Source organism: Mixophyes fleayi, chromosome 4, assembly GCF_038048845.1.
Source record: "Mixophyes fleayi isolate aMixFle1 chromosome 4, aMixFle1.hap1, whole genome shotgun sequence".
Taxonomy (NCBI): Eukaryota; Metazoa; Chordata; class Amphibia; order Anura; family Limnodynastidae; genus Mixophyes; species Mixophyes fleayi.
Window position 1 is genome coordinate 50,263,590 of NC_134405.1, and position 14,656 is coordinate 50,278,245.

General features: G+C 39.2%; 1 protein-coding gene across 3 annotated transcripts in view; it reads right to left on the bottom strand.

Annotated features, from left to right (window-relative positions):
• Positions 1 to 248: 248 nt before the first annotated feature.
• Positions 249 to 14,656, bottom strand: part of LOC142151373 (lectin BRA-3-like) — a 55,441-nt gene continuing 41,033 nt past the window's right edge. For all 3 annotated transcript variants that reach the window (XM_075206945.1, XM_075206943.1, XM_075206942.1), the window contains 2 exons: positions 9,590 to 9,696; positions 249 to 590 (listed from right to left, as the gene is read on the bottom strand). In XM_075206945.1, the coding sequence (XP_075063046.1) occupies positions 455 to 590; positions 9,590 to 9,696 (243 nt within the window). In that variant the 3' untranslated portion in view covers positions 249 to 454. The remainder of the gene's footprint in view (positions 591 to 9,589; positions 9,697 to 14,656) is intronic.

The window sequence follows — 14,656 nt, forward strand, 5'->3', positions numbered from 1 at the left end:
TTACCTTATGGACTTTTATCTAAGGACTAAAAAGATCTTTTTAACACTGGGTTATAGGATAACTCCTAAGATTAGGCAAGATTATGCAGTAACACTTCCCTCCCCAAAGTAGATGAAAGGTTGGTTGTTCGGAAACTCCACCGTTGATCAGAAACTCAAAGCTCCTCACTTCCGGTAAATGTGCTTCCAATACCTGAGGCTGTTGTTCAATCATTATTCTGAACACTTAGGTTTAGGGAGTAATTAAATTCCAAATTTTCCTGGATGAGTATCTAACAAATTGCAAGAGTACTGGACACTGAACCTGTCATTCAGATAGCTGAGGGCCGAAGGGTCTTACCATACTCATGGGTGAAGATGTTCTTTAACAAAAAAGAGCCATGTTGGTATTGCTATACCAAATCAATTAGGTTTTCAGAGTTGATAGTGGGTGTAAATCTGATATACATAAACATTAAGTGCCCAGTTTTTTCTCGCATATGGCAATAAGTTTCCAAGTGCAGGGTACATCATTCCATTGTCCAGAATTCTGCATGAGTCCACAGTTTTCATTTCCGTCATAATTATTTGGTTCATCCGTCATCCAGTAGCTGCAGGAAAAAAGACAAATCACTAATTTTATAATAACCATGTCAAATCCTTTGTCACTAATTTGTGGGGTTTGCCATTTCTCATCTGTATATTAGGGGTGTCATCAGGCACTTTTTTTGGGTATAATAGTGTCCACTTCTGTGGTATACAGACAATTACACTAACCAGCACTGGCACTACGTTAGCTAGAAAAACATTATTTTCAAATTTTTATCAAAATTTAAGCTCTCATTTGAACATAAAGAGCCTTCAGTTTTCATTAGTTCCCCCACACATCGCTGCTTCAAAAATCACTGAAACGCACTACTTAGGAGGCTAAAATAGACCTAAAGATCAGTTAAATTACATAAAAATAGGGGAAATCTATTAGATCAGTGATGGGCAACCTAATACACTTCAGTGGTCGCACAGTGCGGACCTCTAACCTTCAAAAAGGCCGCACATTACCCTTAATTTCAGTAATAAGTTATACATTTAATCATAGAAAGAGACACCTATCAGTTATAACAAATCAGCAGGCTTTTTTTTTTTTTTTAACTTAAAAGGTTTTTATTAAGTCTTTAGTAAAAGAATATGTAACAAACATGGCAGTTACAACAGAGTACAGTGCATAATGTAGATCCAATAAATCAGTCAGAACTGCCCATAAACAAACAATCAAAAAAGAAACAACAAACAATAACACAGGAAACATTCAAATACACATAAGACAATGGTTCAGATTTACTAAGCTGCGGGTTTGAAAAAGTGGGGATGTTGCCTATAGCAACCAATCAGATTCTAGCTTTCATTTATTTAGTACCTTCTGCAAAATGATAGCTAGAATCTGATTGGTTACTATAGGCAACATCCCCACTTTTTCAAACCCGCAGCTTAGTAAATCTAGCCCAAAGACATCAAGGGGGAGGGGGAGGGAGACAGACAGGGGGGCAAGAGTCGGAGACTGGCCGTATTAAACCCAATCAACCATAAAAATACATTTTGAAAACAGGACATCTACCCTCCAGCATGGGAGAGTTAGGTGGCAGACACAGGTCTATACCCTAAGAAAAATTCGTACCATGTGAACCATTTAACCAGGGGTGAGGAAGCCCTTGAGGTGAAGTTAAACCCTATGGTTTCCATCTCATAGCTGTGTTGTACTTTGCTGATGATTTTGGTAAGAGATGGAGCCAATGGGGATTTCCAGCTTTGAGCTTTTGCGGCTCTGGCTGAGATGAGAATGTGCCCAGCCACATAGTGATCATGATGCTGAAGAAGAGGGGGATATAGGTGTAAAAGCGCCATAGCCGGGGATGGGGATAAATCATCCTTAGTGACCTTAGTAATTAGTTGGAAAATTTCAACCCAAAGTGGTTGTAGCTTAGGACAGTTCCAAAAAACGTGTATAAGCGTACCAATTTCCCCACAATTTCTCCAACAGTATTTGGTTTCTGACGGCCAGATTTTATGTAGTTTGTCTGGCGTGAGATACACCCTGTGAACCATTTTAATAAGCATTTCTAAATGGTTAATACACTCTGACATTTTGTATATATTCTTATAGATTTTCGCCCAGACCTCTGGCGATATATCCAAGTCAAGATCTCTCTCCCAGATCCCCTGCACCGAGAGATCTGTTCTGTCCACAGGAACCATCAAGAGTCGGTACCAAACTGAGATGCCTCCCGCATGAGAAATGAGAGAGAGAGACGACACAATACCAGGGGGAGCCGGTTTCAAGGCTGGTGGGAATGAGGGGTGAGAGTGCGCCCAATGTCTAATTTGGAGGTACTTGTAAAAGTCGCGGGCTGGGACATCATATCTCTCCTGAATTTGGGAAAAAGAGAGAAGTGAACCTCCCTCCATAAGGTCCCGCACCCGACTAGCCCCCTGCCTATTCCAAAAGCCAAGGCGCAGGTCTGGAATCAGTTGAGACAGTGCAATTGTAGAAAGACTAGAGGAAGGGAGATTAAATTCTGGCAGAAGAGTCAGCATCTTATCCAAGACAGAGAGAGAGTCTCTAACACTTCTCAGGGCTTGGGAAGGGATTGGTCTACTTGGCTTATCTAACCATAGCAGGTCTAGTAGTGGGAATGGGGAAAAACTATGTTGCTCAAAGTCAACCCAAGGCTTCCTTAACTGGGGAGGGGCATGCCAATCCCTAAGCTGGTCTAGGATAGCCGCAGACTGATATATTTCTAGCTTAGGGGCAGCTAGTCCACCTTTTACTTTAGCTCTAAACATCTTATCTCTTGATAGTTTGGGACGTCTATTGCTCCAGATAAATTTAAACGCAATAGAATAAAAAAAATTAAGCAAAGACATAGGCACCAGATAAGGAATACAACGGAATAAGTATAGTATCTTTGGAAGGAGCATCATCTTTACGGCTGCTACTCTCCCCACCCAGGAAACCTCAAAGTTAATCCAGGATTCTGAGAGTTTATCGAACAAGCCTAACAGTTGTTTGGTAATTAAGTTGTATAGTCAGGTTATGGTCAGACGGTATACATATGCCTAAGTAAGTTATGGAGAGGGAACACCTATGAAATTTATATGTAGACTTAAGGAGCTTCAAAGCATCTTGTGTGAGGGCCTCCCCTAAAGCTTCCGATTTGGTAGTATTAAGCTTATAATAAGATACCGCTGCGTAGTCTTGTAAAATGCAGGATAGGGCGGGTAAGGAAGACTCAGGGTTTGAAACAAACAAAAGGACATCGTCAGCAAACAAACAGATTTTATGCTGTTGAGAACCAATGACTGTCCCCACCACATTTTGATCCATTCTAACTTTAGCCGCCAGGGGTTCCATAGCAAGAACAAAAATCAGGGGGGATAATGGACAGCCTTGCCTGGTACCATTGCTAATCTGAAAGGCAGAGGAGAGGAACCCATTACTGAAGACTCTAGCAGATGGAGTAGTTTACAAGGTAGCTATAGCTTGAAGAAAGGAGCCCCCAAAACCAAATTTATTGAGAACAGCTATCATATACTTCCAGTGGATTCTATCGAATGCTTTTTCAGCGTCCAAGGAGAGAAACAAGAGGGGAACAGAGCCAGCTGAGCGCGTCTCTATAATGTTCAGAACTCTCCTCGTATTGTCTGGAGCCTGTCTACCCGGAATGAAACCTACCTGATCCATATGGATTAATTGTGGGAGGATAGGGTTTAAACGGTTAGCAATCAGTTTAGCAAAAATTTTGAGATCTAAGTTAAGGAGCGCTATAGGCCGATAATTAGGACATTGTGTGGGGTCTTTCCCCGGCTTTGGGATGGTGATAATCTGCACCTCTAACATTTCTGCAGGTAGGAACGTATCCTTAGTAGCCGAGTTAAATAGGCTAGTTAGTACCGGGGACAGTTCAAACTGGAAAGAGGAGTAGAAGTCTAGTGTAAATCCATCGGGGCCTGGGGCCTTCCCTTTCTTCATGGATTTTATAGCAGAGTGGACTTCGTCCTCTGTCCAGTCCGAACATAGTGCCTCAGCCTCCTCCGGCGGCAAAGCTGGGAGCGAAATAGAGGCCAGAAAATCATTAATAGTCTCCTGGGAGGGCTGAGTCAAGGTTACATCCGTCTTTAGATTGTATAAACCTTCATAATAAGAAGCGAACCTATTAGCTATAGAAAGAGGATTAGATATTTGGGTACCCTGTGCATTACAAATGGATTTGATTCTATTTATAGCATTCTTCCCACGCAGTTTACGGGCAAGTAGTTTACTAGCTCTATTCCCCAAGGTGTAGAATTTTTGGTTGAGCTTAGCTATTGCATTGTTTATTTGGAGATCAGCAGGCATTTTAAACAAATGTTACAAGATATAATAAACAAATTTGACAATAAAGTAGGAAGGAGCTGGGGGCTGCAGGTGAAGCATCTGAGGGCTGCATCTGGCCCTAGAGCCACCTATTGCCCATCACTGTATTGGATTCTCTCTTGTCTCCTAAAAGTCTCTCCTGATTAAAAAATAGTGAAAAATCAAAGTAAACAAGAAAAATATCCCTATTTTTGTTCCTATAATTTCCTAAGACCTTTATTAAAAGTACAAATATTTAATATCACTATATTTTTAATAGCCAAATGAATACATATCGGGGTAATTTTATGTGATATGTAAATGTAACTCTGGGACAAAATAAGAAAATGTACTTCATTGTCATTTTGTTAGTTCCTCCTTAGATGCAGTAACAGACTTAAAACAAAATTGATCTATTTCAATAGGTTACTTAAATATCTATATGTCCTGGACAAAACTGACACAGAGTGAAAGTAGTCATAGAGCCATAAACCACCTTCAGTCTTGAAGGATAGACGTCTGGCCCCATTGTGTGGGTCTCCTTTATATTACTACAGTTAGCACACAGGCATGTTTTACATTTGAAAAATGTAATTTAATACATTGCAGCTTATATTAAGTTTTTTTTAGAGTTTTAGCCTGAGGAAAATACACAGTTAAAAGCTAACGTAAGATATCTTATAAGAATAATAAAAACAACAACCTGAAACAATGGAAAATAGTACATACCACTTTTGTTATAATTGTTATTAAATGGACTATCTCTCTTTCGTTGATGGTTGTTGGGAGTCTCTCCTGTTGAACCCCCTAGATGAGGACCACTGATGAAATATGACAAACACAGGGCAGGCCTGATCTGCAGTGTATTAGCCGGTGGTAGCCAGGTTCACGATACTGACTACCCCGACAGTGACTACAATGATGTGGGAAATACGAACACTGATAACCCGACATTAAACAAAAATCAATTTACCATTACACAGATGCACTCATTTCATGATCGGATCTGTTGCCGACTGTTGTAAATGACGTCAATTCAAAACGCGACTCTTCTTAAAGCGCCAATCCACAGTCCCAGCTGTCATTCATCTAATGTAAGTATTATTTTGTAGGGGTTAGGGAGAGGGATTAGGATTAGTGGTTAGGGTTGGGTGTTAGGGTTAGGGATTAGGGTTAGTGGTTATGGTCACCTCTGATGAAACCGCCCATATTGGAGGCAGAGAAACGCATCAGTTAGACGTGGAAGGGCTGTTTTGAATATACCAGCTGTTGCCGAGATCCTCCGTATATACACGCTACAAACATTTCACTGCAGTGATCGGAGTTTGGACAGTATGACTTTTTCCATGGCCGTGGGTTTCATCGCTCTATAGCAACATATGAAGATTTTTTGCATAGAACTATTTAGTTCCAGCAAGGTACCGTTTCTTACATCTATGGACTATGAAAATATTCTTTTTGCTCTTTATGTGCTAGGAGCATGACAGCTCCAATAGATTTTTCTTCCATTTGATGTTTGGATGCACACGGGATCTGGATTACGCTGAATACCAATTAAACTCTTGTGAGAGCAATACCGGTGGACTACTCTCTAGAAAGTGTTTATATCAGCTGATTTCTGATGATCTACCATTGTGGAACTTAAGTATAATTATACACTATATGTCGGTTCTGTACAGCGGTTTTTGGAGCACCTTTAACATCTCTTTGGGCTCTATTTTTTAGCTCTTTACCACGTTAATGTATTAATTTTACTTACAGTATTTTATGTTATGTTTTAATAAATTTGATATAATATACACACCAGCGCTGCCATTCTTTTATTTGCTGGTTATGGTTAGGGGTTAAGGTTATAGTTAACCATACCGTTACAAGCCGGGTTCATGTATTACCACTTTAATATCAGTTGCTTTTTTAATTGATGTCATTTACAACAGTCGGGAAGATATCCGGTCGTGAAATAAGTGCATCTGTGTAATGCTAAGTCAATGTCGGGTTATGAGTGTTCAGATTTCTCACATCGATCTACTCACTGTCGGGTTAGTCAGTGTCGTTAAAGCGCACTACACCCGTATTAGCATGTTACATATGCTGCATCATAACATAGCGTTATAACATCGCTTCAGCCAGACAACATAATGACATGAAAGCCCCAAAATGTAAATACAACTTGATGCTGGGACTTGTCAATCTATCAGCCTGTTAAAGTGGTACAGGGCTAAACCCTATATGCGGCGGCCTACTCTGCAGATCAGGGGGTAAATGTATCAAGCTGAGAGTTTTCCGGCGGGTTTGAAAAACCAATCAGATTCTAGCTATCATTTATTTAGTGCATTCTACAAAACGACAGCTAGAATCTGATTGGTTGCTACAGGCAACATCCCCACTTTTCAAACCCGCCGGAAAACTCTCAGCTTGATACATTTACCCCCAGGTCCTCAATTTCATCATGGATCCTGCAGTGCACAGGAAGTATGTCCCCATATACAGACTTCCACTAAAGACTTCCTGCTGAAGAAGATAAAGTCTATTTACTTTGCTGATTGAAAAAAAAAAAAAAAATATTACTAAAATAATAAAAAGAATTACAAGGTTAATGATATCACTGATAACCGCACAGAGCATTCAAACATTATATCAGTTATCACACATCGGCATCAACAATTACATCAGCAATCACAATGATTATGGCAATACACTAAATATAAAATGCACAATAAATAAAAACAATAGTTCAATATAAAAATATGTATTGTTACTGTAAGACATGGCAAGCAAAATACCAAATAATATAGTCTATATACCTTATGAGAAATTATTAAATCATTAGTGCATACTGCACAGAAATGAACCACCTGACAAACATAATAAGATACAGACTAAAAAAATGGAAACATGTACAGAATTTACTACATGAATAATACTTCATACATTCAGTACTCGAGGCGCACATTTTAACATCTCAATCTGCATCCATGTTAAGGTGAGTACCATCAGATTTATAAGATGTATTTTGGTGCAGCACACACTATGTATAATGATTATTTATTATTCAATTTACTGCTTGTAAATCTTTACAGTGACATAATGTACTATTTTGGGTGCACAGTACTGTATCAGTGGTAGGTATATTATTATTTACTGAACGTTATTGCATTCTAATACCATGTTTGATCAATGTTATAATCATTCATTTAATTTAGGACTTTATGTAATGTACAGTAGTTCAGGTTGTGTCCATCTTTAAACAGCAAAAAAAGCCTCTGATTGACATTAAGATGTTTCAAAGGTTTGTGATATTGAGACCACTTCTGATTGGCTGCCCATCTATCAAGTAGGTGGGCTTAATGGACATTAACTCATTTGGCAACGGGAGCTTCTCAGGAACAGTCCGCTTCCTGTACGTGGGTTTTTTCCATATGGATTACGTCAGATCCAGACAAGAAGATTCAAGGTAAGTATTTAACATTATATTATGGCCACAATAATATTATAAATAATAATGGGGCAGAAATAGTTATATATTTCTATTGGTAATTGGCACAGTACTACTGTTATATTACTAAGAGAGCACAGTATTGCTTTGATATTACTAAGGGGACACAGTATTACTTTTTTATTACTAAGGGGGCACAGTATTACTTTTATATTACTAAGAGGGCACAGTACTACTTCTATAATACTAAGGGGGCACAGTACTACTTCTATATCACTAAGGGAGCAGAGTACTACTGGGATACTACTAAGGGGGCACCAGAAATATTTTAAGGGATAAAATTGCCTTATTATCCTAAGGGAGACAAAACTTGTAGTGCCCATTCTTGTGGAACTACAAGGGAAGTATGCACTGGTGCACCAGTGCATGCTGGGGAGACAAGAATGGACACTACATCTTAACCTTTTTACCCAAGGGTATCAGTAGGGGCCCAGTGCTATTTAGCATTGGGCTGAACATCTCTAGGTGTGGGGGCCAGATCGGTTGGTCACCCAGCTCCTAAAGGACCAGACCTGATTCTGAATAACATAGGAAGGGGAGGGAGGGTTAAACAGCATGTGATTTGAGTTATCTCACCTTTCACAGCCACCTCGTTTTCGGTGGTTTTGCAAACTTCAGCATGATAAAATTCACTCTTTGGGGCATATTCAATTAGCTTTCCGGTTCGCGGTAACGCGCGTTACCGCGAAAAGAACGCGATTTTGCCGGTATTACGGTACCGCATTAACGCGGATTTTCATACGCAACCCTATGGGCTGCGAATGAAAATCCACGTTATTGCAGTAACGTGGATTAAGTTTCGCGGCTCTTCCGGCGCAATCCCGCGGACCGGAAAGCTAATTGAATATGCCCCTTTGTGTTTTTGAAATAGGTTTTACCTATAGTGAATCTGGTGGCCTAAAAACTGCCAAGAAAATCACTGAAAAACCTTACTTATTAAGTTCCACCTTAGTGTTCTTTTAACAATTTCCTGTGTCTTGTAGCCTCTGAGAAAACCTTAGTGTAACACAAATACAATATATAATATTAATATAACAAAACCTTGCTGAGGATCATAGTCACTGCATTAAAATGCATAATTTCATTTATTACACTGGCCATTTGGGATGGGTATTAGAGGTTTTGGATAGCACGGTGGCTAAGTGGTTAGCACTTCTGCCTTACAGCACTGAGGTCATGAGTTCAATTCCCGACCATGGTCTTATCTGTGAGAAGTTTGTATGCTCTCCCCATGTTTGCGTGGGTTTCCTCCAGGTGCATCGGTTTCCTCCCACACTCCAAAAACACACTGGTAGGTTAATTGGCTGCTAACAAAATTCACCCTAGTCTGTTTCTCTGTCTGCCTGTCTATGTGTTAGGGAATTTAGATTGTAAGCTCCAATGGGGCAGGGACTGATGTGAGTGAGTACAGTGCTGTGGAATTAGTGGCGCTATATAAATAAATGGTAATAATAATAAAATAATAATCAATATACTCAGGCATAGGGATGTTAGATTGATTTGGCTATGGACTTTACAACAGTAAAATAGGTCCATGTTATGAGGATTATATTGGTAGCTACCTTCTGGATTCAACATATTATGAACAATTTCAGATTGTCTATGTTAATTAGGTTTTGACATGTCGATTTTACATAAAGTTTTCTTATATTAAACCATATTTACCTCATGGAGCAAATTTCTGTAATATGTGAAAAAGTTTTAACTTTGCAGCAAAAAAAACTTACGTGTATGATAATGATGTTCCATCTGCCCATCTAAACACACCTTCTGTATCCTCATCAGTCAGACCAATCCAACAAGATGTGTCATTTCTTTTCATGTTCAAGAATTCCTATGAAAACATAATTAGCTGTGTTTATGGTAAAAGGTAATGTTGAAGAGGCATTGTCTGCAAGGATATGGATTAGTGTTGTCTACTCTTGCAGGAGACACGCCTACAGTAGTGGGGAGATATAGAAGAAACAAAGATGTCTAGCATTCTGGGGCCCAGTGTTCACATTCTCTCCTCAGAGGAAATTTGCCAAAATTTGGGAACATTTGATTACAATTTTAGTTACTATGGTTCCCTATTTGGCTCCTTGCAACTGGGGTCTTGCAACTGGGGCTTACATCATCCAGCCCCCAATCTGGCGCCGAGGAACGTGAGAAGATGACGAGTGAAGAGAAGGTGTTAGTGGGGGTTGAAGCAATGGAGACGGAGACACACTCAGAAATGGTGCTGGAAGGGCCAACAAATGTTGGAAAAGTTAACGTGGAGGATGGAGATGTTCAAGAAGAATGTACTGCAGTTAAAAGAGAAAAGTCAATGAGCCCAAGAGAGATGGAGATGATGGTAAAAGTACTGGACCAGTACGACTACGACTGTCAAAAGCGAAAGTACAGAAAAGTTTATAATAGAAAGGAAGTGATAATGCTAAAACTACTGCGATTACTGAAGTAAAAACTTGGAAAGAAAATAAATAAATTCCAAGTCCAGAAGAGGTGGTCGGACCTTAAAAATAAAGAGGCTAGGAGACTGGAGCGAATTCGTAGAAACATCAAAAAAAGTGAGTAGCACGTGTAGTCGTTTGGTGTACCTTAAAGGACTTTATGTATTTCATTCTACTGTCACATGAACCAATGCAAACGCATGATTATTGTTTTGTCAGAAGGAAGAATTAACGGTGAGAAGGCCACTGTAGATAACACTGATGTAATAACACCTGTTATCAAACAAGAAAAAACAAATGTGCCAGAGGGACCACAACACAAACTGATCTCGTGTAGTGTGCAAGGTGAGCACATTTCAGGTGTTGGATTAAAACTTTTAGTAACTTTATTACAGATATAGAAGTGAAATGGTAAACATTTTGTATTTTCTTGTTTCATAGATACCATCGTCATATCAGATGAAAGTTCGAAGGAAGAAAAAAATGTTGCCAAGTTCAACGAATATTTTAAAGAAATGAAAGGAAATATTGCCAACATCAAGATAAAAATTAAAAACCTTGATAATACTTTTGATGACATGTATATGCTGTTTGCAACTGTTGTGCCACAAACCAGTAGCACCCTTTAAGTGTAATACTATTTTTTTTTCACGTGTCATATTGTACTATACAAATTTTATCATTTATTTTTTTTACCTGCAATAAAACTGTTGCATTAACACTGTATGGTTTATTCAGGGTATTTGACAAATATTAGTTTATAAAGTTTATAAAGGTTAAATGTGAATAGATTGCCAACATAGATGCAAAGGGTAATAGCACACGAGCTTTATACACATGTAATGGTCTGCAGCCAGACAGGTGCAATACACATCTATACAAAACACAGGCCTGTGATGTGCGGATACCGTGGGACTGGGACAGACATAAAAAAGTTACATACACACGCCCCCCAGGTCGAGGAAGTATCGGAGGATTGTCGTGGATCGGACGGAAGTTTATACACACTACACAATGGAAACGAGATTGGAAGGAAAATATTTTACAGTACGACCAACCAAATGAGGCGACAATCGTCCATTTGGGCAGACTTTCGACCATCGTGTCACTACACACCCTGACCCGACTTTTGAATGAGTGGTCATATGTCGGCTGATTGAGCCGATTATTGGACGAAAACCGTGTAGTGTGCACCTACCTTAACTGTTTTCAGCATGTTACTAGTGCTGCCAACTGACTGCTGGTTGGATAACCAATATGCCAAATTCTGTCTCTTAATTTCTCAGAATGTGGACTTTCAAATTCAATTGCATTATCTTGTCAAGACAGATGTTTGGCAACCAAATCTGCATCAATGTGAGTTATACATACTTACTTGTGTGAGAAGGCCAATTATTGCCCAATCTGAACTGCCTGGTATACATATTACCTTGCCTAGAGGTTTCATCCTTTTAAAGCTATACAAGTATCTAAAAATATTTTTATATACTGTACATATTGATATACATGACATATATTATACATGACATATTTATATACTTGCAAATACATACATGTGATGTGTCCCATTGTTTGCGTCTATCTTCCACTCTCATCATATCCTCCCATTCCCGGTTACAGGATTTTTTTTAGGCTGCACCCACTTTGTGGAATTCCCTTCCTCGCAAAGTAAGACTTTCCTCTAGTCTTCAAACCTTCAAGTGCTCTCTGAAAACCCACCTCTTCAAACAAGCTTATGATATTCCGCAACCAGCATCTTAATCTCCCTAGGTTATACTATTATAACCGTCTGCACAGCTAACTCAAGACAACAACACTCTGACCAATATTGCGGTATGACTGATCACACTGCCCACTCAATACTTTTTACCTTTGCATTCTAGTTGGTCCAATGTGCAATATGATGTAACACGGGCCCTTGTATTTCAAACGCCCACTGTCCAATAGATTGTAAGCTTGCAAGCAGGGCCCTCTTACCTCTCTGTCTGTATGTCTTACCCAGTATTGTTTTATTAATGTTTGTTCCCAATTGTGAAGCGCTACGGAAGTTTCTGGCGCTATATAAATAAATGTTGATTATGATGCTGATGATGATGATGATGAAGAGCAACATTACGACACATACTAATTTGTATTCAGCCAGATCTACCTTACTCAAACTATAAAAAGCACTTATAGTAAAACAAGGTGTTTGAAAGCTCGACTCTTCAGGTGTATACTCTACCCAAAGATAAATGCATATAAAAGTCTAAGTAAGATTCTCATTTTGACAGCATTGATATAGACTATACAGGAGATATAGTGATACGACTACATAGTAAGGTCCAATTTAATTTGGGAGAAAGTTATCTTGGAAGAGATTTTCAGCCAGATCTACTTTACTCATTGTCAGGATCGTGAATTGGATGGAAGTACTAACTGGTATTGAGGCATCTGTACAAGGAGACGTGAAGTCTAACACACCCCCGGTATTAACCAGGGACCCCCACAAGGAGGGTGCGTAGGTCGCGGTTTTCCAGGACAATCACCAGTGTAGTAGTGATGTGGGGGGTCAGAATAGTCCGGGTCAAGCCAATCAGACAACACAGTACTGAGGGAGATTTAAAGGAATAGTCAGAGTGGCCGAAATCAAACCAGGAGATCAAGCAAACCAAATCAGGATCCAGGAGAATGGTCAAAGAACAAGCCTGGTCAAACAGGTCAATAGCAGGAGAACAACACATGGGACGCTGGAGGCAGGAAAAGACATGATACTCTGGCACCCTAATTGTGTCAGAGTCAGATTTAAATAAAGGTACAAAGCGAGTGATAGGTCGTCAGTCAGTGATGTCACAGACTGACGACAGGGAGAGAGAATAGCATCCTATTGCCTATCAACGGGGGCGTGCTATTGCACCTGCTCGGGGAGCATTCAAACGGCCTGGCAACAGAGCTCCCTTAGCCGTAAATGGCAGGCCACCTTCATCTATTTAGTTTTATCATTGTCTGTATTAACTGTATTAATTAACTGTATTACTTCTACCACTGTCCATCCAATGAACGCTGCCTGTTTCTGTAGCATAAGTGTCTATGAGGGATGCTCTGTTACGTTCTTTCTTGATTATGAAGTAGATCAGAGAGTAGAGAGGTATCACAAAAGTAATCTCCTCTTAATGAAAGTACTTATGATCTCTAAAGTGCGTTTTTGCAAGGCTGACAGATCATCTATTGTGTCCCTTAGTCTAGGGCTTGTATCTTTTATTAAATGAGAAAATAGACTGGAAAAGACTGGAAATAAATGTTAATGCTATAAATAGTAATATATGAGCAAAAACAGCTCAAGTAACATTATTTTACTTTTTTTTCTCAATTTTTAATCAAATCCAGATCCAAAATCAAAATCAAAACCTTTTGCGTTTGTTTGACAAAGCCGGTAGTAAAGCCGAAACACGATGTTGGTTTAGAACAATTGTTTCAAAACTGAAACACAAGTGTCAGCACACATCTCTAATAATCACACAACAATTTATAAGGTACCAGGTGCAAAAGTCTGGATATTGTCTGCTGGCACCCAGACAGAACGTAACAAAGGGGAAGTAGTGACTGCAGGGCTAGGACAAACCTATTATGTTTTGCTTAATGGTGAAACTAACCCTGTATATCTTCATGCTTCTAAATTGTATCCCAGAGAAGCATAGAACAGAGATGATGAATCTTCACAGTTCCTTATTCGCACCCAAGCCTGACAAGAAGCTATGGGCTTTGTTTGCTTACCTGTCCTAAGTGCTTTAATATTTTTAATTATTGAACTTTAGATAATTTCATTTATAATCCCAAGAATGATACTTTCAGAAAAAGAACTAGAGAACTGAGACGAGATTAAATCTAAAGTGGGATAATCCATTTATCCGAATGCATCATCGGCTGATGGAAGATACCAATTTAACAGATTGTTGGATCTGCACACATTCACCAATATCTGCAGAAACTTTACCTTACATAGCTACATCTGTAACTTGGGATGAATTATCATTACCCAAGTATGAGAATCAGATAATTCCAACACACTTGACATCAAATTGTTTTAATAATGTCAAAATGTCATAATATGTAGTTGGGTGGACAGCTTCTCCTTGGTGGAAAACAAACAGGGTAGCAATGAAAGATACAGTACAGATATGTAGTGCAGCATCTTCAACTAAGTGTATACAAGTAAATGTTACTGATATCGGATTAGGTATTATAGTGGACCATGTGAATCGCACCTTTTATCAGTAGATTCAGATTAGTAACAACTCTGTTAATTACTTGATGCATAATCCCACACAACCATATTGGCAACAGTTGCTTATCAAACTGAAATAGATGATAATGGTGTGGAGG